Here is a 23,199-nt window from a genome sequence, read left to right on the forward strand (position 1 = left end):
GTGGAGTGCCCTAAATTGTAGGAGCCTTGTTCTGCCTTGTGTAGACGCAGCCAGGCATGAGGTGTCTCGGGTACGACGCACAGGCTCGGGGCAGTAGCGTCCATCGGACATCGCTCCGATGGGTGGCGCCACTGTCGGTACTTGCTTGCATAATAAATGCAAATACCCCAGGAATCTACGGAGCTACCCGCTTCTGGACGGATCGAGCCGACACTTGTAATCGGGATTGCGAGCCGATTATGTCTGGCCCCCCTCGGCTTCGCTAAGTACGGATATAATCCATTCAAGTAAGCTGCGATATGGAGTAATGCCTCAGCTTCCGTACTCTTTTAGCCCGCCTCTGATACTATTACGGAACTACGGACACTTTAAATTCATCGCTATATCGCGATCAAATCATCCGAAAAATGGCTGGGTTAAAATATAGCAACAATTCCAAGAAGGGCTGCGTTATGAAAAGTCAGCAGTTCGTACCCCCGTTCCAGCGCACTTGGCCTTGTTATTTCCATTGTCGCCGCTATTGCTTCAGCGTTCAGTGTCTGACCCTCGGAACAATATAGTTTGGAGACAAAAGCCGCAGCAGATGGCAGCGGAGGGAAGACCAGACCCACATCGCTGCTCCCAGAGGGAGCTTTTGACACACATGTGCACGTTATAGATTCAGCAATAGGGTCTTTTAGTCCCAATCGATCTTACACACCCTGCCAGGCGCCTCTCGAAGGCCTCCTCGCGTTTGCATCTAGCATCAGCGCCACTGGCAGGCCTTGCAACCAGGTCCTGGTCCAGCCGTCACCTTACGCTGTCGACAATCAGGTCTTAATAGCCACTCTTAAGCAGCTCAAGACAGCACATCCTGAGGTGAAAGCCCGGGCGATTGCTGTCGTTGACTTAGCACAAGTAACGGATGACCAGCTAAGGACCATGCATGACCTCGGCGTTCGAGGCTTACGCATCAATGCTCAGGCAAGTGGTAAGGAAGTCGACCTGGCGCAGCTGGGCGAGGCTTTACTGCAGGCTGCCACACGGATAAAGTTGTTGCCGGAGTGGAAACTGCAGACCTTCTGCCCTCCTGAGGCATGGGACGGTCAGTGCTTGGCACCTTTGCCCGGTCCCTCCTTCTTCCTGAAAATCAAGAATTTATCCGTGCTGACGTCCACAGAATTGTTTGATCTTATACAAAGCTTGCCTGTTGAGCTCATCGCTGACCATACCGGTGGTCTCAAGGGCTCCTCAAAGCTTGAGGGCGGCGGAGCTGGAAGCCTTCAGCAGCGCGGCATGAGTACTCTGATCAGACTCGCCCGTGAGAAGAAGGTTTTCATTAAGATTTCTGGACTGTACCGATCTTCCTGCAGGGTAGGTACCAACTTTGACGACATGGGCGCCCTAATTAGCAAACTGGCTGAAGAAGTTCCCGACCAGCTTATGTGGGCCAGTGATTGGCCTCACACAGGCGAAGGCAAAGACCGCCTGCACGGCGCGCTAGATGTGGAGGAACCGTTTCGAGAAATTGACGATGTCGGAGTGTTGAGGAATATAGAAAAATGGGTTGGCCCTAGCGTATGGCAGAAGATGATGGTTGATACGCCTCGCAAGGTATTTCTTTAGTTTCAATAAGAAAATAAGAAATGTTGACTAGATTTTATCAGACGACCAAGCAAATCGACATTTATTGACGGCTGCTGGAATAAGCATGAACAATTACGGCGAAAAGAAAAAGCATCGGAGATTTTCAGGTCACTAGACATGAGGAAATAAATACGATAGACACTTCTCGTTGAAGTATCAATTTTATTCTCCACGAAGACAGTTTACTGCAGTTGCAGGACGAAACAGCAGAGGATACGAGAATGAATAGAGGGGGAACGAAAAAGAGCAAGAAAACTGCCTCAATTGTCCAGCTTAACTTTTGCTCTGCCTTTAAATGCAAATATCAATGACAAGGAGTGAACTTCGCTCTGTCGAACCCAGGCGTTACGAAGCTTTTAGGATCACTATAATGCCTTCTCCTTAGATAAAATCGAGACAAAGTCTTATGATTTAAATTAGAAAGCTCTGTGTTTTGTCTCCGTCGCTAGCGATGAATAAGCCCAACGAAATCATCCGCATATGGAGACACCTGTCGGATTGGAAGTCCAATTCGACCTCGGCGTACGGCCGCCAGCGCAGGGGCCAATTACGGCCCATACGTCCGATTATCGCGGCCTGCCCAACCTACGGCTGGAACCTCCTTTTTACACCTACGCAGAAATTCATATAGTTCAATTCGACCTCTTCGTCAACCCACGGTTCGAACCAAATACCCTATAATACGGATACTAACAACACTCTTAGAACTGATTACATCGTGGCTGAGGATTGCCGATTCTCTGTGTTTTCCACATGCATATCCTTTCCGGAGCTAGTTTTATAAGTTAGTATCAAACTGCCATCACACCTACCTCACTTTGGGTGGAAAGTTATGGTGATACTTACCTGAAATCGAGCGACGGACGCTTCTCGTCCAAATGTGTACCCTCGACATCTGTATGCTGGCTCGGTAACGGTTGCCTCATCTTGAGCGTAGAACGTTGGAAGATTAGGTTCATGTCGTCGAGGCTGAGTGAGCTAGTCTCTGGTACGCAGAAGAAGGTATAGACCAATGCAACGAGACACCAACCGACGAAGAAGACAAACGCTCCCCAGATCTTGAAGCTACTCAGGATTGATGGCGTAGCCTTGGTGATGGCAAAGTAGAGGAACCAGTGAAAACTCTGGGACAGCGCTCCTCCAAATGAGCGGATTCGATTCGGCCACAATTCCGCCCCAAATAGGTAAGGGAGTGTATAGAGACCGATGGCCCAGCCAATGGCATGGATATATATAACGACGATGGCGAACTTGGAAGCACCTTCGGGCATGTAGCCATCTCGCTGCTCAAAGTTCAGGTAGCCTGCCAGATATGAATGGCATATCATCTGAATTGTGATGCCTATCATGAGCGATTTGCGACGGCCGAGCAGATCGACGAAGACGAGCGAGGCCATGATCGTACAGATAAGTTTAACCAAGGCGTAGATTCCCGATGTCAAAACCTTCGAATCAGCTGCCTTGATTCCGACTAGACCAAAGATTGTTGGAAGGTAATTGGTAACAGAGTTGGCACCGGAAAACTGGGCGAGGATGTATGCAATAACAACGAGCTGCAGACGGCGTAGATTGGATCTGACCAGGAATGTCTCCTTGACCACAGACATAACGCCCTTGTCTCCAAACTCGATAGACTCGTCCTCGATCGAGTTAAGAAGGTGCGTGTACTCTTCTTCGACGTATGGGTGGTTTCCTGGCAGACCTCGAAGCTTGATCAGACTCTCCAAGGCCTGCTGCGGCTGGCCTAGGATGGCAAGCCAGCGTGGAGACTCGACGACGAAGAAAGACCCGATGAAGGAGATTGCAGGGGCAAAAGTTTGCACGAACCAAGGAACCTGATATTCGAGGCTGATCGCCGATGAGATATTGCGGCTGCAACCATAGACCACAAAGACGCCGACCATCTGGCCGCTCAGCATGGCCACATTGAACCAAAGGGTCATGAGCCCACGGACGGTCTTGGGTGCGATTTCTGCAATGGTCATGGGCCCCACAACAGTGCAAGCTCCAATACCGAGACCAGCCACGATTCGGCCAACGTAGAGAGCGGCCAGGTTTCCATACGAAAAACATGAGATCAAGGAGCCGATGACATAGACTGCTTGGTATATTCTCAAAGATTGACGGCGTCCGAACCGGTCGTTAATGAGAAATGACATTAGAGCCCCGACGCCGGCCCCGATATTGACAAAAGATACCAAGTTCGAAATCGTGTTCGATTCAGAGCCGAGGGTGCTGTTGACCGGGTATTCGGAAAGAAAAGACGGTAGTTGTGTGATCGCCGAGGCAGAACCCTCGTCCCATCCTGCGTTCGCACAAAAATGCGTTAGTGAGCTTATCACTGGGGACAATATAAATTGATTGGGTGTAGACTGCTTTCACCTTTGGGCATGCCAGCAAGGGCAAAGACAAAAGTTGTCATCAATAACTGCCGGTTGAGAATGCCCGCCGGTAGACCTTTGATGCCGGCGACATATCGGTACAGTCCTGACTCCTTGAAACTAGGCATCTTGATAGATCATATACTATACAAGATCACGAGAACATGGAGTTGATTGGGAGTAGCGTGCAACACCCGTCAAGCTAACTGCCAGAGGACCATTGTTAAATACAGGGAGGGCTGGCTCCTATTGGAAATAGGTGCACAGACAGCCTACACGTACTGAGCAAGTATTCCGGCACCAGATCCTGGTGGAACCAGGGCGGCAACTTCCCCGTAGTATTTTCCCGTGGGGTAGCAGAGTGGGTGCGGGCCGCACATGTATCCCGATGGTAGACGACGGATCTGGGCCGATAAACAAATACCAAGTAGCACCAAGCGATTGCGAGGAAGCACAACGCGGTGGATTATTCGCCTAGTAATGGATGCATTGTGAAAGACCGCGGCTTCTTATAAGCCCGTGGAACGAATGACAGCATTTTTTAACAGTAATGTAAAGGGAGAATTTTCCATTGCGGAACATTTGTTGAATCTTGGTGGACGGATTTTTTATATCACCCTTCCTTTGCTAGCGCTGATATTGAACGCCATGCTCATAACGCCATATTGTGCTGTCGGGATCCCACAAAAGCTTTTCTTTTATGGGATGGATCTCACTAAACATCGACGGAGTGCTAAGCCTGAAGAAGAGATATCTGCTAAGAAAAAAAAAACACAAAAAAAAAAAAAAACGGTGCTACCCCGTCAGGACATTCCATCTTTGTCGTTTGTCCATCATTCATTGACACATAATTAATTCATTGCCATTCAAACCAATGCAACATAGGAGGAGGAGGAGAGAAACAATATCTTAGTTAACGCAGGATGTTTCTGGCAACTGAGTCAATTGAAACGCAAACTGTCGGAATTTAGCCGATTGCTCGGCACCATGTCCGATCGGACTTTCGGTAGTCATTCTGGTCGCGACTCTGTGATGTAGGAACGAATGACTAAACATCGATGCTTTCCCACCTCCAGATCTAGTCTTGAAATCTGGTTAAGAAATGCCCTCTCCTCGAAAAAGAGTTGTTGGAGGATAGTTCATCATATCGGAAAAATGTCTTCACCCGTAGCGAGACCTTGGCTTGCGACCGCTAGAGCCTTACACCCACGATCCTGTCCAGCCCCAATTTCATCATGCAGAGCCATACCGAAAGCTTCATCGAGGACTTTTTTATCCTCCTCGCCTAGGCTGACACCAGCCCGCAAACAGGCCTCGCTGCCAGCTGCCTACTACCGCGGTGGGACGTCCCGGGCGGTTATGTTCAAGAGCACCGATCTGCCAATCGACAAGAGCCTTTGGGGCTCGATCTTCCTAGGTGTGATCGGTAGCCCGGATCCCTATGGCCGTCAACTCAACGGCATGGGCGGCGGCCTGTCTAGTCTTTCCAAAGTCTGCATCACGGGTCCTCCCACACACCCTGAGGCCGATGTCGACTACACATTTGTGTCACTGGGAGTCAAAAACACAAACGTCGACTACAGCTCAAATTGTGGCAATATGTCCGCCGCTATCGGACCGTATGCCGTAAACAGCGGTCTAGTGCCCGTGGAAAGCGACGGTGACAAGACCGTACGGATCCACAACACCAACACGGGTAAAATCATCCACTCAACGTTTCCCATTGTTGATGGAGAGGCTGCTGCAAATGGGTCCTTCAGCATTGATGGCGTCTCCGGAACCGCAGCCAAGGTCAAGCTCGACTTTGTGAAGCCGGCTGGCTCGCGGACAGGGAGGCTTCTGCCCACCGGGCGGAAGGTCGACCGCTTTGATAATGTGCGAGCTACCTGCATCGATGTCGGAAACCCGTGTGTCTTCGTCCAAGCCGTCGAACTCGGAGTAGATGGAGCTATCACGCCTCTGGAGATTGAGAGTCATCTTGATCTGCTCCAGAAGCTCGATTCGATCCGGCGTCAGGCAGGAGTGGCAATGGGACTTGCACAGAGCATCGACGAAGTGCCTGGCAGTGTCCCCAAAATCGCTTTTGTGTCTGAACCAGAACAAGGTTCTTCATCTAATGTGGTTGCCCGTGCTATATCCGTAGGCCAACCGCACAAGGCTATCCCCGTCACAGTGGCGCTAGCCTTGGCCACTGCGGCCAGAATGCCTGAGACGACTGTGTCGGAATGCATCCGTGGCCAGAGCGATGAGATTGAGCTCTCGCATGCAAGTGGTACTCTAAAGGTGAATGCTACTTTCAGCGAGTCTGGAGAGGTTCTGGCCGGCTCTGTGCTGCGGACGGCCAGAAGGCTCATGGAGGGAACGATTTTCTGGAAATAAACACAACTGAGACTCTCGAATTCACATACACGACAAATATCATACATTCAGATGTTTCAGAGGACACCCTCCTGTTCAAGAACCTGTTCAATTGTTGGCCTGAGGTAGTAGCTTGCTAAGGTAGAAAGTCAAAACACTATTTATCCTCGCACTAACAGTATGATTGCAATCCTGACGTAGTTAGCCATGTAGAAATTGGATATTCAGGATGAAGCTTAGTCAAATCATGTTTCAGAAGTATCATTACTTAATAGCGCATATCAATGCAGACTTTAAACTCTATTTCACAGGTTGTTTGTCATCTTCCTAGCCATAACATTCAATGCACTTCCCGCTCGGAAGTACTCGAGCTGATCAGATGTGAAGGTATGCTCCAACTCCGTAGACCACGCTTCACGGCCGTCTGTCGGAGATACCTGAACCGTGACGGTCTTTTCGGGTGCCAGGGTAGCCAGGTCAGCAATGCCGATACGATCCGAGGACTGGATGTTGTCATAATCGGCCTCGTTGATGAATTTGAGAGGCAGCATGCCTTGCTTCTTCAAGTTGGCCTCGTGTATGCGCGCAAAGCTTTTGGCAATGATGGCAACGCCGCCAAGATAACGTGGCTGAAGAGCAGCATGTTCGCGGGAGGAACCCTCGCCGTAGTTATGATCTGCGATAACAACCCAGGGAAGACCGGCGGCCTTATATGCGCGGGCAGTAGCAGGAACGGATCCTTGCTCGCCTGTGAGCCAGTTCTGCACCTTGTTTGCCTCTCCTGTCTCGCTGTTGATGGCTCCAATTAAGGTGTTGTTAGAGATGTTCTCGAGGTGGCCTCGGTACCGGAACCATGGACCGGCGGGCGTAATATGATCGGTTGTGCACTTTCCTACTGTCTTGATCAAGACGGGACAGTCTAGGAAGTCCCTACCGTTCCATGCCTCGAAAGGAGCAAGCTTTTGCAATCGGTCAGACTTGGGGTTGATCTGCACCTCCACGGATTGAGAGCTGCCTCCTTGAACTGGACCGGTGTAGACATAATCGGCATTCTCGTAACCTCGGTCTGGCAGCGACTTGCCACTAGGCGGCTGAAACTTAAATTTCTTGCCATCATCGGTTGTAATGTAGTCACGTGTCGGGTCGAATGCGAGATCGTCTGAGAAGATCTTGGAGAGGACTATCTCCGGTGAGGTCAAGAAAATATGTGTCGCGGGATTCGAGTCAAGACGGCCAGTAAAGTTTCGGTTGTACGTTGTCAATATGGAGTTCCTGGTACCCTATCCATCAGGTTTTTAGCCTTAGCAGATTGATACCCATTGCGAGGGCGCAAACTTGTTCTTTACCTTTTTCATGTTATGTCGATCCCAAGAGCCACAACACGGACCACATGCGTTTGTGAGCAGAGTGCCACCAACCTTTTCCAAGGTATCGAGAATGCCGTTCTTTTCTAGCGTGGTACGGGTCTTTTCGCTTCCTGGGGAAACTAAAAGTTCCATCTTTGGCTTTAGACCCGCCTCGAGTGCCTGCTTGGCAAGACTGGCAGCTCTTGTCATATCCTCAAAGGACGAGTTAGTGCACGAGCCGATCAGCCCAGCGCTTAGCTTCTCCGGCCACCCCTCCTTCTTGACCTGTGCTCCAAAGGACGAAATAGAATGAGAAAGATCGGGCGTGAAAGGACCGTTGATCCGAGGCTCTAGTTCTGAAAGGTTAATCTCGATGACTCTGTCATACTCGGCGGCTTTGTCTGCTCTAAGTTCCGGTGCTGCAGAGCGAGCTGCTCGAGCAAGCTCTGACCGACCTGTTGACTCGAGATAGACTGTCATCGCATCGCTGTAGGGGAAGATCGACGTAGTTGCTCCAATCTCGGCTCCCATATTGCAAATGGTGGCCATACCCGTTGCCGAGAGCGTCCCCACACCGGGGCCGAAATATTCGATAACGGACCCATTTCCTCCTTTCACAGTCAGAATACCGGTCAATTTGGCAATTACATCTATTGGAAAAAGTTAGTACGCTGTTGTATCCTGTATCCATGAGTTCAACCCCAAAGGACATGAAAGCCATCGTGCAAAGGATGGTCAGGGGAAGTGAAGGCACACCTTTGGGCGCAGACCAGCCACTAAGCTGTCCTGTAAGCTTTACTCCAAGAATTGTTGGAGCCTTCAGCTCAAGCGGGAGACCCGCCATCACATCAACAGCGTCGGCTCCACCAACACCAATAGCAGCCATACCCATACCACCAGCATTGGGGGTATGCGAGTCTGTGCCAACCATGAGACCTGCAGGATAGGCATAGTTTTCGAGCACAATTTGGTGAATGATGCCAGCACCAGGCTTCCAGAAGCCCATGTTATACCTTTGCGCAGCGCTAGACATGAAATCGTAGACCTCGCCATGTGCCTCTAGTGCTGCGGGGAGGTCCTTGTCATACCCATCCCGACTTACGATAAGATGATCGCAATGGATTGTTGTTGGCACAGCTGTCTTCTCCAGACCAGCCGACATAAACTGGATCAGTGCCATCTGTGCTGTCGCATCTTGACATGCGATACGCCGTGGGCGTAGCAAGATTTGTGACGAGCCACGTGTGAGGCCGTGCGCATCCTCAACATTGTTCATATGAGAATATAGGACTTTCTCCGCATATGTAAGCGGACGATTCAATCTGCGTCACAACATTAGCTTGCTTCAGCTACCGACTTCTTCTGGCAGCGGGGTCTCACATCTTGCGGACTCTGTGGACTGTCGCAATGGTCTGCTGGTAGTCGACAGACTCATCCTGCTCGAAACGGCTGAGCGGAGCTCGGAAGTCCTTTGCCTGTTGCATCGTTGCAAACGCCCTCTGCCTGACTGATCGCAATGCTTCGGTTGTCGCGTGGACGAACGTGCTTCGACCTGTTCTTCGCCACATGGTTTCAAGCAACAGCTGAGTAGGCCCTCGTAATTGTTTCTTTCTTTCTTCGAGGACCAAGTCCACGTTCTAAAGGACTTGCTTGAGAGAAGTGCGCTTCAAGTATGGTGAGGTCCGCAGTTTGAATAATACCCGGCAGGGGAATACAACGAATGAAAGGTATGATGTCCAGAACGGATTTTTGCTTGAACAGATTCTGTGTTTGCTAATTGGTCTGGAGCTCGAGCCGCGGTCCTCGTCTCCGTGATGGCGATCTCTGTTCACCTGCGGATAGATCCGATGAACGGTGCGCGAGGTATAACATTGTGATCTAACTTTCATCGGACTTGGTCCGATGACTCAGTTTAGTAACCAATGACCATGGAGACAACGGATCACTCCAGCGCCGTTCATCGACATCCACATCATCGTTAAAATGCTCGGGATCGCGCTGAGGCTGAGGGTTCAAAAGCTTCGTAACCACAGTCGTTTCTCATTGTTTTCTTCTCCCCTGGCCAGTGTGGTCTCCAGCAATTTGGACTAGATGAAAGAGGTGTCTTGAGGACGTGGAAGACCATGTCTCTAGTGCAGGAACGTACACCGGCTTTGCCCATGCCTCGAACAGCTCCAGAAGGTCAGCAGACGACTCCATGGCGGAATTTAGCCATTGGATCGTGCATGCAGCTTTTCCAAGGTGAGTAGCTTCACACCGATTTACCTCGCGACGCTGGAGTGCGTTGCATGAATAGGTGGGTCAGTGGACTCGGACTTGGCGGGGAGGTCTACAAGGAGCTGTATCATCATGATTGGGCGATTTGCCAAATAATTTTACGCTGACGGCGAAATGATAGTTACGTCTTTGGGACAACCTCTAGAGGTGATCAAGACACATATGGCCGCAAACAGGGGTGATTCCTTACGACAAGCAGTGCGCAAAACATATGCGCGAGGCGGACCTCTGGCGTTCTATCAGGGCTTGATTCCATGGGTATGTGTTATGAAATATGGACATACATGGGGCCTATCAACTAAACTTGATGGTATTAGGCTTGGATTGAAGCATCAACGAAAGGTTCAATCTTGTTTCTCGCCTCAACTGAGACCCAATATTATGCCAAGAAATATCTTGATGCCAATCCTATCACGGCCGGTGTATTGGGAGGGGTTGTGGGAGGAGCTGCACAGGCATATCTTACCATGGGTTCGTCGATATCTGAACAGGTCTTCATCGTACTATGATGCTGATATGCCTCCAGGAGTGACAACATGCATGAAGACGATAGAGATAACGCGTCCCAAAGCTACCGTACCGGGACAAAGAGTTCCACGCACATTGGAGTTATTTATCCAAGTTGTGCGGAAGGACGGTATCCGCGGTATCAATCGGGGTGTAAACGCTGTTGCTCTCCGTCAAATTACGGGCTGGTCGTCCAGAATCGGGATCTCAAGATTTGTAGAGGAAGGTATCAGAAAAGGTACAGACAAGCCGAAAGACGCCAAGCTAAGCTTTGTCGAAAAGGTCGCCGCATCTGCGATAGGAGGCGCAATCAGTTGCTGGAACCAGCCATTTGAGGTGCGTTTACGCATATGCCGAACACGTGCAACATCTAAGATCGAAAGAGTAATATTAATTGCTAACTGTGTTATAGGTGATTCGCGTAGAGATGCAGGCCGTTAAAAAAGCAGGAAATGCTACTGGAGCGTCGACCCCAACGATTATCTCAACTCTTAAGCATATCGTTACCACTTCTGGACTACTAAGTCTATTTCGAGGCATAGGGCCACGCATTGGAGTAGCTGCATGGGCCACGATATGTATGGTCGGGTTAGGTGACCGATTTAAAGAATTTATAAACATTCGCCTCCCGACGTAAGTCGAAGCACCTAGTTATGGGCCCACCCCTTTTGGGCAACCCATTTACACCAATAATACTAGTTGTTACTATAGGTCTAATATAACTAGTAGAAGGTAGTTAATTAATTGACTATAGTTAATGCCGATGTTTTGAGACCATGTTGTTGGGGTGGGCCAAAAGTGGGGGTGGGTGTTTTGACTTACTCTTGGGCAATCCCAAGAGCCCACCCGTCGCGCGTGGAGCTCTGCATTTTCCCGCGACATGATCGATGATTATTGCCCTACCTTTACGACTGGAAGTCTCGAAAAGACACCGGAAGATCAGATTATGTTGTTCTAGGCCGACTCAATGCGGTTTTGAGTGACAGAGCCCATCAGGTCAGACCTTTGGCAATCTGGCTGGAACCCGCTCGAGAAAAAAGCGCACCATGTCCAACATGTCATCGACTCTGATGGCAGGGTCGTTGGCGAAACCGGCTGATGCGAAGAAAGATCTGCCGCCGGTGCAATATGATGGCCGGGGTGACCCCGATTCTCAGCACTATCAATAGCTCAGCATAACAATGGAAATTTGATGTTACTTACTACTGCCATTGAATAATAGCTGACGCAACACCCATGGCTCTTAATACTAAATCACAACAATGCCTATCTCCTTCAGCATTTGTCAGCTAGCTTCAACAAATGCTGTCGAGTTTCCTTTACCTACATTCAGTCAATCATGACATCCTGCGACCATTACCCGAAGCCCGTGCCTGTTGGCGCATGGGATACCCATCATCATATTTTCGAGCCAGCGCGATTTCCGTTTGCCTTTGAAAGACATTTCACGCCTTCTGTGGCGACCCTAGACCAGCTCAAAGACTTCGAAGAATCCATTGGTGTATCCCATGTATGCATCGCGCACGGGTTGTCGTATGGCCCTGACTGTTCCTCCTTGCTTTACTACTTGGCGCAATTCGATGGGACAGCACGCGGTATCTGTGTTCTTGACCTGGACACAGTGACAGACGAACTTCTCGAAAAGTACCACGATGCCGGCATTCGAAGCGTCAGGCTGGACTTTTTCAAGGCTCAGGCTATGAACGACGTCGACAAGCAAGTCAATCTGATGAAGTCCACCGCCAACAGACTTCTTCAATGGCAACCGACTGGCAATGGCTGGAGTATTCAAATCCAGCAGCCGAACATCTCTTACTGGGCAAAGTTGGGACCTGTCATCGAACAATCTAAGCTTCCCGTTGTTTTGGATCACATTGGCCTTATCAAAGCTTCCAGCATGGCACCGACTGGGTCGGAACCTGTCAGAGAACAACCCGGATGGCAGAGCCTGCTGAGCTTGTTACGGGGAGGAAACCTATGGATCAAGATTTCGGCACCATATCGATGCTCTCGAGCTGATTTCAATTATGGGGATCTCAAGGAAATCGTGCAAGAGCTCGTTCAGACAAATTCTAAGAGGTTGGTCTGGGGCAGTGACTGGCCTCATACACAGCGACATGAAGACAGGCATCTGAGGAGCAAGGAGGAGCAAGAGCCTTTTCTGAATATTGACAACCCGACGTGGATTCGCTCGCTGAGCACATGGTTGAATGGAGAAGAGTGGCAGGACTTATGGGTTAATAACCCTTCAACTCTGTACGATTATCCAGTCAAGTCGTGAACGGGGCAGTAAATATCCATTGCGTCGTGGCATCAAGGACATCCTATGTTTAGTGCAGAAGATAACTAAGAAAATCACTATTTTAATAACAAGATTATGCGGGTTAAAATGATAAGAGTTGGCAAGGATCTCTAGTGGCCCTTTGCTACGCTGCGACATCGATTGAGTAAATTTCCGCTATTGTGACCTTATTCACGTGGAGTCTGACCTGATCGGATCAATTACGCGATTCCATCGCCAAAGGCACTTGCGAGCCGGGATCAAGCCGAGGGGGTCTCAGTAGGTTCGTCAAAGCCCCCCTGGCCACATTAAAGGTGGCTTCAGGATAAGTGATATGAATAACCAGCTTAGCAAGTAGAAGCTGCAATATCCATCTCCAGAATCCCCAAGAGTACCTTCGCAAACATGCCGTCCTTCCCCCAGAACAACAGAACGTACCAGATCCTTGAGGCGGCTATGGCAGGTAGTTACGCCGTCGGCGCCTATAACTGGTAAACGTAAAGTACAGTCTTGGCAAGTCTTTCACAAAGCTGACTTGAAGATAGCTACAATGACGATGGTGTCATCGCAGTCATTCGAGCGGCTGAGGCATGCAAATCGCCTGCCATTATTCAACTCTTCCCATGGACGTTGCGATTCCAAGGCCCCGAATTCGTCAAGTACGTAATTAGCGCTGCGCATGCCGCAAAAGTTCCGATTGCAGTTCATCTCGACCACTGCATCGAGCCGGAAGACGTCAAGGCGGCGCTTGAGCTCCCCTTCGACTCCATCATGGTCGATGCCTCAATCCACGACGAAGCCGATAATGCCCGAAAGTGCAAGGAAATCGTTCAAATTGCCAATGCCAAAGGTATCGCGATCGAAGCCGAGATGGGTCGGCTTGAAGGTGGCGAGGACGGATTACCCACAGTCGATCTCGAGACGATCTTCACACGACCCGAGCGTGCGAGAGACTTTGTAAGAGAGACGGGAGTGCAGTTCCTCGCCCCATCCTTCGGGAACATACACGGAAACTATGGTAACGGAGGACCGGATCAATATTGGAGATTGCCTTTGTAGGTGAGCGTGTACCAGCAAGGAATGTCTGAAGCTAATCGAGGTCTCCTCAAAGGCTTAATGATATTCACAACGCCATCCCCGACGTTCCTCTCGTTTTGCATGGAACGCATGGTGTTTCTGACGAGCAATTTAGAACCGCTAGACAGTATGGCATGGTCAAAATCAACCTTAATAGGACTGTCCGTGAGGAATACACAGACTTCATTTCGGAGAATGCGGGCAAGTTAGAGCTCACAGTCCTAAAGATGAAGGGCGCGGAAGTTTATGCTAAGTCTATTGAGCGAGTTATGAGGGATGTGCTGTACTCTGCTGGCCAGGCGTAAATAATTTTGGTACATGAAAGAATCGAATGCATATTCGTATGGAGCGTGTCTATACACTTGAGATCAGGTCCACAGTCTAGGCCGAGCTTGCGCCGCGGAACCTTCAAGCGGTTGCCTGTTACAAAGCTGATGCGGCATACCTCAGTAAATCATGTTACCGAGAACACCTGTTACATTAATGTTAAGACTAGTCGCCTGAATTAGCTGTCCATTCTGAGTTATCAACTTCTCCATGGGAATAGCTTCAATTTCTCTCGAGTCCTATGCTGAGATTCCACCTGTGACCTCGGCCAAATCCCGAAGGCATGACGGCGGCAGCACGGCTTTTTCCCGAAACGACACGAACTACCTCACGATGCCGCCTTTCACCGAGACCTAATCGACAAATCGGAACAGTCAGAGCATCGGAACGTCGTTGCAAGTCTATTGCAATACAATTAAAGACCTAGCAAGAGCGCTCGAACATCCGAAGTTGGTTTTTGCCATCGTGTCTACGTTCGGATTCAATTACACAATTTGCCGACTTTCACAATGACGTCAAGATTGGATGTCGTGAAGCGTCTCTCCAATTGGTCAAGCTGTGATGTGAGTAGCACGAGTGTTAGCCAAATCCAGATGACGGAGCACTTTAGTCACTGAGGTAAATCAGATCTCAGACGGCCTATCCAAACTAGGCTGTGTCGACGGCGGTTTCCTAGAAGGGCTTGTGCTGTACTCTCCCGAGTATCAAGCTGGGAAGACCAAGATTGTCGGACCGGTCTTTACTGTCAAGTTTGCTCCCAAGAGCGATTCATCCGCGCCGAAGGTCAAGGGCAACTACGTAAGTTTTCCGTTATGAGACCACTTTGCGAGATTGAACATGGAATACTAATTACTGTGGCTACTCGAAGATCGACCAGATACCCAAGGATTCCGTTGTCTTCATCTCACAGCCGGCCCCGCATGTGAATGCCTGCTATGGTGGACTCATGTCTCTGAGGGCACAGATCCTCGGGGCCAAGGGTGTTGTGATTGACGGACATCTTCGCGACCTTCAAGAGCACAGAGATCTCGGATTCCCGGTAGGAGACATTGGACTGCAACTAGAATTTCTCTATTCCAGGCTAACAAACATTGCTCTAGCTCTTTGCAAGAGGCACTGGCACTACGGCCGGTGGTGCTGTCTGCTTCCCGTCCGAGATCAACGTCGATGTCAAACTTCAATCCGCCAAGCAGGATGCTACGATTAGCCCGGGAGGATACATTGTCGCGGATCTGGATGGCGTTGTGTTTCTGCCTGGAGACCTGGCCGAACAAGTTCTCGAGAAGATCCCAGGACTTGCTACGGCGGATGACAGGTGTGCTGAAGCTATCCGTGGTGGCATGTCTGTGCAAGAGGCGTTCGCGACTTTCAGGGGCAAATAGTCAGATAATGATTGGGCATTAGTGGTCGATACGTACGGAAAATATCTCGAAAATCCTCAAATGGAATGACAATCCGGGGTAGGGACGTAGATGCAGTCATCGCCATCAACGTTTGACGTTTAAACGAGTGCAGGCGCCACAGTCGTCACCGTGAGTAATCGCGCAGAGGATGAATTTGACTGAGCGAAATCGCCAACTTTCGAAAAGAAAAGATGGCATAGATCAGCGCTAGAATGGAAATGACGCATCTTAGGCTCACGCAGCGTAATCGTGCTTCGCAGACTGCTTTCACAAATTTCATTCAAATCTACATATGTACGTACCGTCATTCCATCATTTGACTGTTTTCTCTTTACAAAATTTAGGCCAGCGGCGTTGTAGACAGCTGAAGCCCCGGTACATCATACTTGGAAGCCAACTCCTCGAACATCTTCTTCTCCGCATCAGCAAATGGCAGACCCTGCACCTTGCGCTCCTCAGCCAGACGGTACTCAGGCTCGCCGGGGAAGAGGACCTCCTTAAAGCCATCAGCGGGCGTAACTCCGTGCACCCGCTGGACGAGAGTATCCATCCTGGCGCGGAACTGCTCGAGGGACATGAAGATGTCAGGCTTGATAGCAATGAAGCAGTGGCCAACATTTTGAGGGCGAGCCTCCTTGTATTGGTCGCCAACCTCACCACCGAAGGCGGCACCGGACAGAACTCCGGACATTATGTCCATCAAAATGGCAATTCCAGAACCCTTGGGGCCACCAATGGGTGCCATGGACCCGTTCAAAGCCTCGTTCGCATCCTCAGTAGGCTTTCCATCCTTGTCATACGCCCAACCTAGGGGAATCTTCTCGCCTCTGCGGACGGCCTTGCGGATCTTGCCTTTTGCCACGACGGACGGCGCCATGTCGAGGATGTAAGGGACCTCGTTCTTGCTGGGAGCTCCGGCAGCAAAAGGAGAGATACCAAGGAGCGTCTCCTTACCACCGAACGGAGGCATCTGTTTGGCGGAGTTTGTGAAAACGAGAGAGATCATGCCAGCGTCAAGGGCCTGGAGGACGTAGGTAGCACCCATGCCGAAGTGATTGGAGTGTTCCGCAGTGACCATTCCAATACCATAAGTCTCTGCACGACGGATCGCATCCTTCATAGCCTTAGAAGCAACGATGAAGCCAAAGCCATTGTCTCCATCGGCGTGCGCAGCGACTGGTGTCTTCTCAGTGATCTTAATGTTCGCTTTGGCATTGACAAGGCCGCTTTGAACTCTCTCGATGTATTGCTGAAGTCTCGCCAGTCCGTGGGTGTCCTGTTGGTATCAGAAATGAGTTTTCATGTTCCAAGTCATGTTTATTGAGTAACTTGGGCTTATACTTACAACACCGCGGGTGTCAGCCTGTACTAGGCACTCGGCCATGAGAGTAGCATCGTCCTCAGGAAGACCGGACTTCACCAAAAGAGTCTTGGCAAAGGTGACGGCCTTGCTAGGGTTAGCGTAGTAGCGTGCTGGGGTAGACATTCCGATTGATGACATATGTTGACAATAGACCGAGATGTTCGTGCTTCCCAAAGCAAGATCCAGAGCCTAAATGCCGAACTTGCAAGCAACAAGCACGATATAACAACATTCTTTACGGATCGTACCCTGAAGGCGCATCGCGATTGTCGAGATAGACCTCCCGCTTAGCCCCTCGTTGGTCGGGTTAACCCGATTGCTCAACCCCTCCAAAACCTGAGCACCGGCCAAAAAGCCGAGTGGTGCCCCACCCCCTCAATTGACGACTCTGATCAAGCCACAGGGATTCCCCGCCAAAAAAATAAAAAATAAAGAAGCCCAAGCAACTCTTTAACCACACTCGCGGGTTTCCCCCGTTTCCTCCCTGCACCAGCTTCGATGTGAGAGCCCTCTCCATAGAACAAGTTGATGGACGCAAACGCTACCGGATCATCTGGTTGGTCCGAAGAGCCCATCACCCCCGTATCGACTCGGCAACGGCCCGGGGCGTCGTCCATGACTGGGCCGGGCCGCAAGAAAGGCACGGCATGCGCCCGCTGCCGCAGTCAAAAGATCCGTTGCGACGATGAGAGGCCATCTTGCACCCATTGTGCACGTTCGGGGTACCCATGCGTCAGGGCGAATCTTGCGGATAATTCCGACGCGGTCAAGTAAGCACTCAAATCGAAAAACTTACCCGTTTCGGACATCAGAAGGGCACACTGACTTTGAACACCACAGCCATGTCACCAGGTTGGAGGCTCGACTACGGTCTCTTGAGGACTCACTTCGTCGGTTAGCTCCCGAAGAACTCGACAGGGCCCCTGAAGTGGGATCGCGGTCGGTGATAGCGCCGTCTATCACGGTCTCTACCGCCCCCATGTACGAGACAAGTCCTACTATGGAGCTAGCACAGCAATGGCCTATACAACAACCCTTACCCACACCAATTGATCAGTCGAGCCACAATGAGCAGGATATTTACGATGACCAAGAGCTCGTTGTGGACACTGTGGACCTTCCTCAATTGGACGGCATCGAGGCAAACCCAAGCATTGAAGATTCGCCTCATGAGGATGAAGCAGTCTCGGTTGATCACCACCCAGCTACTCATTCATCGGCTACGGAGATTACCACGTCGCTCAGTCCATCTGCTCCCACGGAAATTGGCCCAAGCGAGCCTCTTGCACATGAAGTTGGCATGCTATCATTAGCCAACTCGAAGGAGTCCAAATATCTCGGTCCTTCTTCGGGCGTACCCTTTGCCCGCCTCATCTTCTCAGCCATACCTCAATCTCAAGGCTTGGCAGTGAGCTGGTCAGCCCCAGAAGGAGGGACAGCGGCACGAAAACCTTCGCTTGCCCATCATCCCTTCCCACCTAATTGGGCGTCTGAAGTCGACTTGCAGCATTTTGCAGACGCATACTTCCAGACTCTACATCCTCTGTACCCATTCCTTGACGAAGACAGCGTCTCCGATAACCTAGACTGTCTTTATACGACTCCAACAGCGGTGTCTATGCAGATGCCACCTTTCGCAGAGGTAGAAGCCTCGTTAACCTTATCCTCGTTTCACTCAGTACAAGTATTTCTTGTCCTAGCTTTGGGTGCCCGAATCCTTGAGTCTCGGCTCTCTGTAGAGTTCTCATCTGAGCGGTATCTCGCGACTGCCATGCAACGGATCGGCACCCTGTCTTTGCATGATAGTATCGAGGGACTTCAGATCATGCTGTTGCTAGCCTTGACGAGCTTTTACTTCGAAGAAGGGCCAAACGCATGGTTCCTTGTGATGAACATCATTGCGAGCTGCTTGGACTTGGGCTTTCAAAGACGTGGAGTTGACATGCACCGTCCTTCCCCTTTGGCGAAGCCTAGCACTACTCATATCCGTCTAAACCTGAGGAGAGGTATCTTCTGGTCTGCTTACTCATTAGAGAGAACATTAGCGGTGGTCCTCGGACGCCCTTTGACCCTCAGAGATGAGGCTATCGACATAGAGTTCCCTGGTCATGTTGGTCGCCCTGGAGATCATGCAGGGGATTCTGTCAGCAGTAACTCGTTGACACCAGAGAGCGCTCGATCTCCGCATCACTCTACCAAAAGGGCAAGAGTCATGGTCAATCCGTATGCGGCTGCACAATACTCATTCAAGTTCGACCAGATCATAGCTGAGATTAAGCTGATGATCTACCGGGTCGTCAATCTGCCGAACAGGTTTCCATGGCCTACCGACTTCGACACCTGGCAGCCGGATGTGCGCAAGCGTTGTGATACATTGCTTGAAGGAATCAGAGCCGAGTTCCGTCGGAGCTTCCGAAGAAGGACTTCGGATGGCGTCGTACTAAACCTCGAGCTCAAGTACCATCACTGCATCATGCTTCTCTATCGTCCGTCGCCAGCCATCACGAAACCAAGTTTCGACTGCTGGAAAATTTGCTACGAGAGCGCCGTTGCGACGATACTGATAAACTCCGAGCTACACCGGTTTTCAAAGCTGTCAAATAGCTGGTTAACAGCACACACAGTATTCGTCAGTGGTATTACTTTTCTTTACTGCTTATGGGTTGTGCCGAAGATCAAGCTAGAGACCTCGTTGGAGGCATTCAAAATCAACGCAGATGCGTGCAGCAATCTCTTGAAATATCTCGCCAAAACCTGGAGTGTGGCTGCCGATGCTGTCTTGAAGTATGAGAGACTTGTTCATTTGACGACGGAGTCATGGAAAGCTACTGCGAATCGACAACCAAGTGCAGAAGTAGCGGCTGGCCAGTCTCTTGTGTCAATGGCACAAGGACAGGAGACGGACGCCAGCGAGATCACGGCTGCACCGATTATAGATCCAAGCCTGTATACGATGGATGCAAACACGGGCATGGGAGGAGAGTTTGAGGCTGACTCGTTTTTCAATGAGCTGGGTGATATGAGTTCGTGGTTCGACCTTAACTGGCTTTTGGACGCTAGTGCTGGGTTCATCTCTACAGACGATCCAGCAGGTCCAGGATTGTTTTGATCAAATCACAAGACAACAACGCTTCCAAGTTCGAAACGTATGATGCAGTAGTGATCTTTCAGTAACTTCCAGGCTGATGCTTTTGAGTTTGGCAATTCCTCTCATACTAAGACAAGGCATATCGGTAGGGCATCAAACCCTAACCCATCAGGACTTTCTTTGACTTCTCCCGACGTAAATAATGTAGACATTATTGTCACCTGAAACCTCGTCTCTATCATCAAGTCTTTTATCGAGGTTCGAAATGACGATGCTCAAAATCAGTCTATCAACATCTTCTTACTGGCGGAAGTACGGCAAAGAGCGGCGCATCCGAAATGATGACCCGGGGTTTACCCGGCCATAGCAATGGCACAGTCGGGATAAAGCCGATCGCAGCTGCACTCAATACCGGTAATTGCAGCTCTGCTTCCCACTGAGCTTGAGTTCAGCGTGCTGCGAAGAAGTTGAAGGGTACAACTCGTTCAACATAGCTTACAGCGTCTCCAAAAATGGCGAGCATGTATCAGTTCGCGCATGTAGTACGAATGGCGAATTCATCGGCGCCCCTGCTTCCTGCTCTGCTCCGCACTCAACGTCGAGCTGCACCGCGGCATTTCCGAGCGTTCAATTCTTCAGCGCGTTGGCAAAAGAAGCCCCAAGTAGCAGTTCTCTACCAGGAAATCGATCCTCCAGTAATTTCTGGAAATGTCAAGCCGAAGAAGCCCGGCGGTTAGTAGCCACTAGAATCAGGCGAAATGAATTTGTCCAAAGCTGACAGCAATTCGCAGGTTACAGGGACTCTGGTGCCGATATTGCCTACAACCTAAGTCTCTTTAACGAAGTTAAGGTCCTGAGTCCAAATTCGCAACCAGAGCCTCGCAGAGATGCCGACTGGTGTTTCCCGGACAGCGAAGATGGCATTTTGAGCGCTATTGACAAGGGCGCGACGCATCTATGGGCCAATACAATTCTCTACGCCAGTCATCCTCTACAGACTTCGTGGCGCATCGGAAAACATGAGAAAAACATCAAGGTTGTTGGACAAGGACCACTAATTGTTGAGAAGTACGATGACAAAGACTTTGTCAACACCCTTCTGCGGCAACAAGGGGGCTTCACCATGCCGTGGGCCTGCACCATCCACGCTAACGAGGACACGCCAGACTATAATTCATTGCCCTATCCAGTAGTGGCGAAGCCTGCTCGTGGTCGCGGGAGCCACGGCGTCAAGGTATGCCAGGATGAGGGGGAGTTGAGCTTACATATCAAGCTCTTGAAGTCCGAAGGAACCAACGCTATCATCGTTGAAGAGTTCCTTGTAGGCGAAGAGGCCACCGTGACAGTCATGCCTTCGACGTCTGAGAAGGGACACTGGTCTCTGCCGGTCGTCACCCGATTCAATCATCAAGATGGCATCGCTCCCTACAACGGCACTGTTGCCGTCACCGCAAACTCTAAAGTCGTTGTCGGCTCCGAAGACCCGGCATACGAGAGAGTTGCCAAGGAATGCGAGAAAGTCGGAGAGCTGCTTGGGACCACCGCGCCTATTCGCATCGACGTTCGTCGGTTCAAGACAGGCTCCAAGTTTGCCATCTTCGATGTGAATATGAAGCCGGTAAGTTCACGACGCCGTCACTGTGGTCTCTGTATGATGAGCGCTAACATAAGACTGTTGCGTAGAACATGACAGGACCTGGCAGACCTGGACGCGACCAGCAGGCAAGCCTAACACTTCTTGCGGCTGAGGCTCTTGGGTGGGACTATAAGGAATTACTGCGTCAGATTCTGGGTACATCGTACACCCTTAAAGCCCTTAGAAAGCTTCTACCTCGTACTTAGGCTGAGTAGTAAATGTTACACTACGTATGTAGACTTTATACAATTGAGGTCGCCACCTATAACAATCACTCACTTGTTCCAATTGTCTAGTTGCGATTGGAAGTCTATGCAGACCCGATAACGGAAGGCTCATGTTCAGTCCGGAATGTTGCCAAAAGGCATCGAATCTGTCTTGGTGTTGACAAAAGAAAAAGGCTCGAGGGAACAAGGCATATTCTAGAGCGACATCTTGCCGTTCGAAGTTCGATAGGTGCATGACAATTCTTGCAATTATACCATGGCTGCGATATCACCACACCTGCCGCATTGGAGCTACAGTCGATGCTCCCGCGTGCCAAGATTATGACCAAGTCAATCTCTTATGCCAGTCAATTTCAACTCTTCTATAGCCATTAGTCTGCTCCGATATTGCGTGCTGATTATCAAGTCAGATCGATGCGCATGACAGGCGGAATTTGACATTGTAGGACTCTTGCCTCCGGCGATATGCCGGGTGCGGGCCGGCGTCAATGCCGGGGTGTGGATTTCCCCATAACGCAGGCCCCAGCGGACCGGGTAATGAAACCCAGTCGCTGGAGAGGGCCCTGGCCAATATCAATGTCATGACCAAGGATAAACTGTCCCAGCAATCTTTGCCCTTCTGCTTTTACAAGAGCGTTTGCTGTGCAAGAAGCTTTGTACTTGGAAGGGCCCACACATCTCAACATTCGTTTCCGGTCACCAAAATGACTCTCATTCACATGGGTAAGTGACCGTATCAAAAATGGCAGTGCCTTTAATTTTCTGACCAACTGAGGAGTGTTGTTCAAATTCCGGCCGGAGGTCACGAAAGAACACAAGGAGACGTTTATAAGAGAACTCAAGAAGTTGAAAAACTTATCATGCGTCAAGCACAACCGCTTGATTGTTGGAGGACCCTCCGTGACGGATCCGATCGAACGTAGCAAGGGTTTCGAGTTTGCTCTCCTTAGCTACCACGAGAACCGCGCCGCGTTGGACGAGTACCAAGCAAGCAAGGAGCACCATTGGTAAGGTAGCGTCTGCATGTCAAGGACACGGATTTACCAGAACTGACGTCGCCGTAGGGTCACGCAGACTTACATGTTCCCCTTCAAGGAGGACCTGTGCCGGTTCGATTTCGAGGTCGAAGAAGCAGACGAGTACATGTGTGACATCACCAAGCTCGCGTCAAAGCTGACTGGTGGACTGTCCACACCCGAGGAGCAGTCTCTCTGACGAGAGAGGATATATATATATATATATATGTATATAAGAGAGCGTTGCTTGGTTCATTCCGCCCATTCCTTACTTCCATTCCAATAA

The 23,199-nt window shown here is 50.3% G+C and overlaps 12 protein-coding genes across 12 annotated transcripts; 9 read left to right on the forward strand and 3 right to left on the reverse strand.

Annotated features, from left to right (window-relative positions):
* Positions 1–118: 118 nt before the first annotated feature.
* On the forward strand, positions 119–1,605 carry CPAR01_00634 (uncharacterized protein; the record flags this gene model as incomplete). Its single annotated transcript, XM_060484924.1, has 2 exons — positions 119–137; positions 671–1,605. The coding sequence occupies 2 exons, from the start codon at positions 119–121 to the stop codon at positions 1,603–1,605; spliced, it is 954 nt and encodes a 317-aa protein (XP_060355781.1).
* Positions 1,606–2,468: 863 nt separating this feature from the next.
* On the reverse strand, positions 2,469–4,135 carry CPAR01_00635 (uncharacterized protein; the record flags this gene model as incomplete). Its single annotated transcript, XM_060484925.1, has 2 exons — positions 2,469–3,967; positions 4,009–4,135. 2 exons carry the CDS (start codon positions 4,133–4,135, stop codon positions 2,469–2,471), a joined length of 1,626 nt encoding a protein of 541 aa, XP_060355782.1.
* A 1,231-nt stretch (positions 4,136–5,366) lies between these two features.
* Positions 5,367–6,386, forward strand: CPAR01_00636 (DUF453 domain protein; the record flags this gene model as incomplete). Its single annotated transcript, XM_060484926.1, has 1 exon — positions 5,367–6,386. The coding sequence occupies one exon, from the start codon at positions 5,367–5,369 to the stop codon at positions 6,384–6,386; it is 1,020 nt and encodes a 339-aa protein (XP_060355783.1).
* A 284-nt stretch (positions 6,387–6,670) lies between these two features.
* Positions 6,671–9,195, reverse strand: CPAR01_00637 (aconitate hydratase; the record flags this gene model as incomplete). The annotated part of the gene is made up of 4 exons (XM_060484927.1): positions 6,671–7,645; positions 7,712–8,361; positions 8,468–9,033; positions 9,092–9,195. The coding sequence occupies 4 exons, from the start codon at positions 9,193–9,195 to the stop codon at positions 6,671–6,673; spliced, it is 2,295 nt and encodes a 764-aa protein (XP_060355784.1).
* A 639-nt stretch (positions 9,196–9,834) lies between these two features.
* CPAR01_00638 (mitochondrial DNA replication protein YHM2) lies at positions 9,835–11,132 on the forward strand (the record flags this gene model as incomplete). The annotated part of the gene is made up of 5 exons (XM_060484928.1): positions 9,835–9,952; positions 10,110–10,246; positions 10,306–10,459; positions 10,515–10,831; positions 10,908–11,132. 5 exons carry the CDS (start codon positions 9,835–9,837, stop codon positions 11,130–11,132), a joined length of 951 nt encoding a protein of 316 aa, XP_060355785.1.
* Positions 11,133–11,834: 702 nt separating this feature from the next.
* On the forward strand, positions 11,835–12,776 carry CPAR01_00639 (uncharacterized protein; the record flags this gene model as incomplete). Its single annotated transcript, XM_060484929.1, has 1 exon — positions 11,835–12,776. One exon carries the CDS (start codon positions 11,835–11,837, stop codon positions 12,774–12,776), a length of 942 nt encoding a protein of 313 aa, XP_060355786.1.
* Positions 12,777–13,181: 405 nt separating this feature from the next.
* Positions 13,182–14,158, forward strand: CPAR01_00640 (fructose-bisphosphate aldolase; the record flags this gene model as incomplete). The annotated part of the gene is made up of 3 exons (XM_060484930.1): positions 13,182–13,267; positions 13,322–13,831; positions 13,888–14,158. The coding sequence occupies 3 exons, from the start codon at positions 13,182–13,184 to the stop codon at positions 14,156–14,158; spliced, it is 867 nt and encodes a 288-aa protein (XP_060355787.1).
* A 531-nt stretch (positions 14,159–14,689) lies between these two features.
* CPAR01_00641 (uncharacterized protein) lies at positions 14,690–15,562 on the forward strand (the record flags this gene model as incomplete). Its single annotated transcript, XM_060484931.1, has 4 exons — positions 14,690–14,743; positions 14,808–14,978; positions 15,049–15,219; positions 15,281–15,562. The coding sequence occupies 4 exons, from the start codon at positions 14,690–14,692 to the stop codon at positions 15,560–15,562; spliced, it is 678 nt and encodes a 225-aa protein (XP_060355788.1).
* Positions 15,563–15,923: 361 nt separating this feature from the next.
* On the reverse strand, positions 15,924–17,069 carry CPAR01_00642 (malate/L-lactate dehydrogenase; the record flags this gene model as incomplete). Its single annotated transcript, XM_060484932.1, has 2 exons — positions 15,924–16,859; positions 16,929–17,069. 2 exons carry the CDS (start codon positions 17,067–17,069, stop codon positions 15,924–15,926), a joined length of 1,077 nt encoding a protein of 358 aa, XP_060355789.1.
* A 405-nt stretch (positions 17,070–17,474) lies between these two features.
* CPAR01_00643 (uncharacterized protein) lies at positions 17,475–20,055 on the forward strand (the record flags this gene model as incomplete). Its single annotated transcript, XM_060484933.1, has 2 exons — positions 17,475–17,716; positions 17,787–20,055. 2 exons carry the CDS (start codon positions 17,475–17,477, stop codon positions 20,053–20,055), a joined length of 2,511 nt encoding a protein of 836 aa, XP_060355790.1.
* Positions 20,056–20,546: 491 nt separating this feature from the next.
* On the forward strand, positions 20,547–21,876 carry CPAR01_00644 (uncharacterized protein; the record flags this gene model as incomplete). The annotated part of the gene is made up of 3 exons (XM_060484934.1): positions 20,547–20,766; positions 20,826–21,652; positions 21,718–21,876. 3 exons carry the CDS (start codon positions 20,547–20,549, stop codon positions 21,874–21,876), a joined length of 1,206 nt encoding a protein of 401 aa, XP_060355791.1.
* Positions 21,877–22,601: 725 nt separating this feature from the next.
* On the forward strand, positions 22,602–23,112 carry CPAR01_00645 (stress responsive A/B Barrel domain-containing protein; the record flags this gene model as incomplete). Its single annotated transcript, XM_060484935.1, has 3 exons — positions 22,602–22,620; positions 22,676–22,904; positions 22,962–23,112. 3 exons carry the CDS (start codon positions 22,602–22,604, stop codon positions 23,110–23,112), a joined length of 399 nt encoding a protein of 132 aa, XP_060355792.1.
* Between the last annotated feature and the right edge of the window lie 87 nt (positions 23,113–23,199).

The sequence above is a fragment of the Colletotrichum paranaense genome (assembly GCF_030867605.1).
Source record: "Colletotrichum paranaense strain IMI 384185 chromosome Unknown Scaffold_1.1, whole genome shotgun sequence".
NCBI lineage: Eukaryota > Fungi > Ascomycota > Sordariomycetes > Glomerellales > Glomerellaceae > Colletotrichum > Colletotrichum paranaense.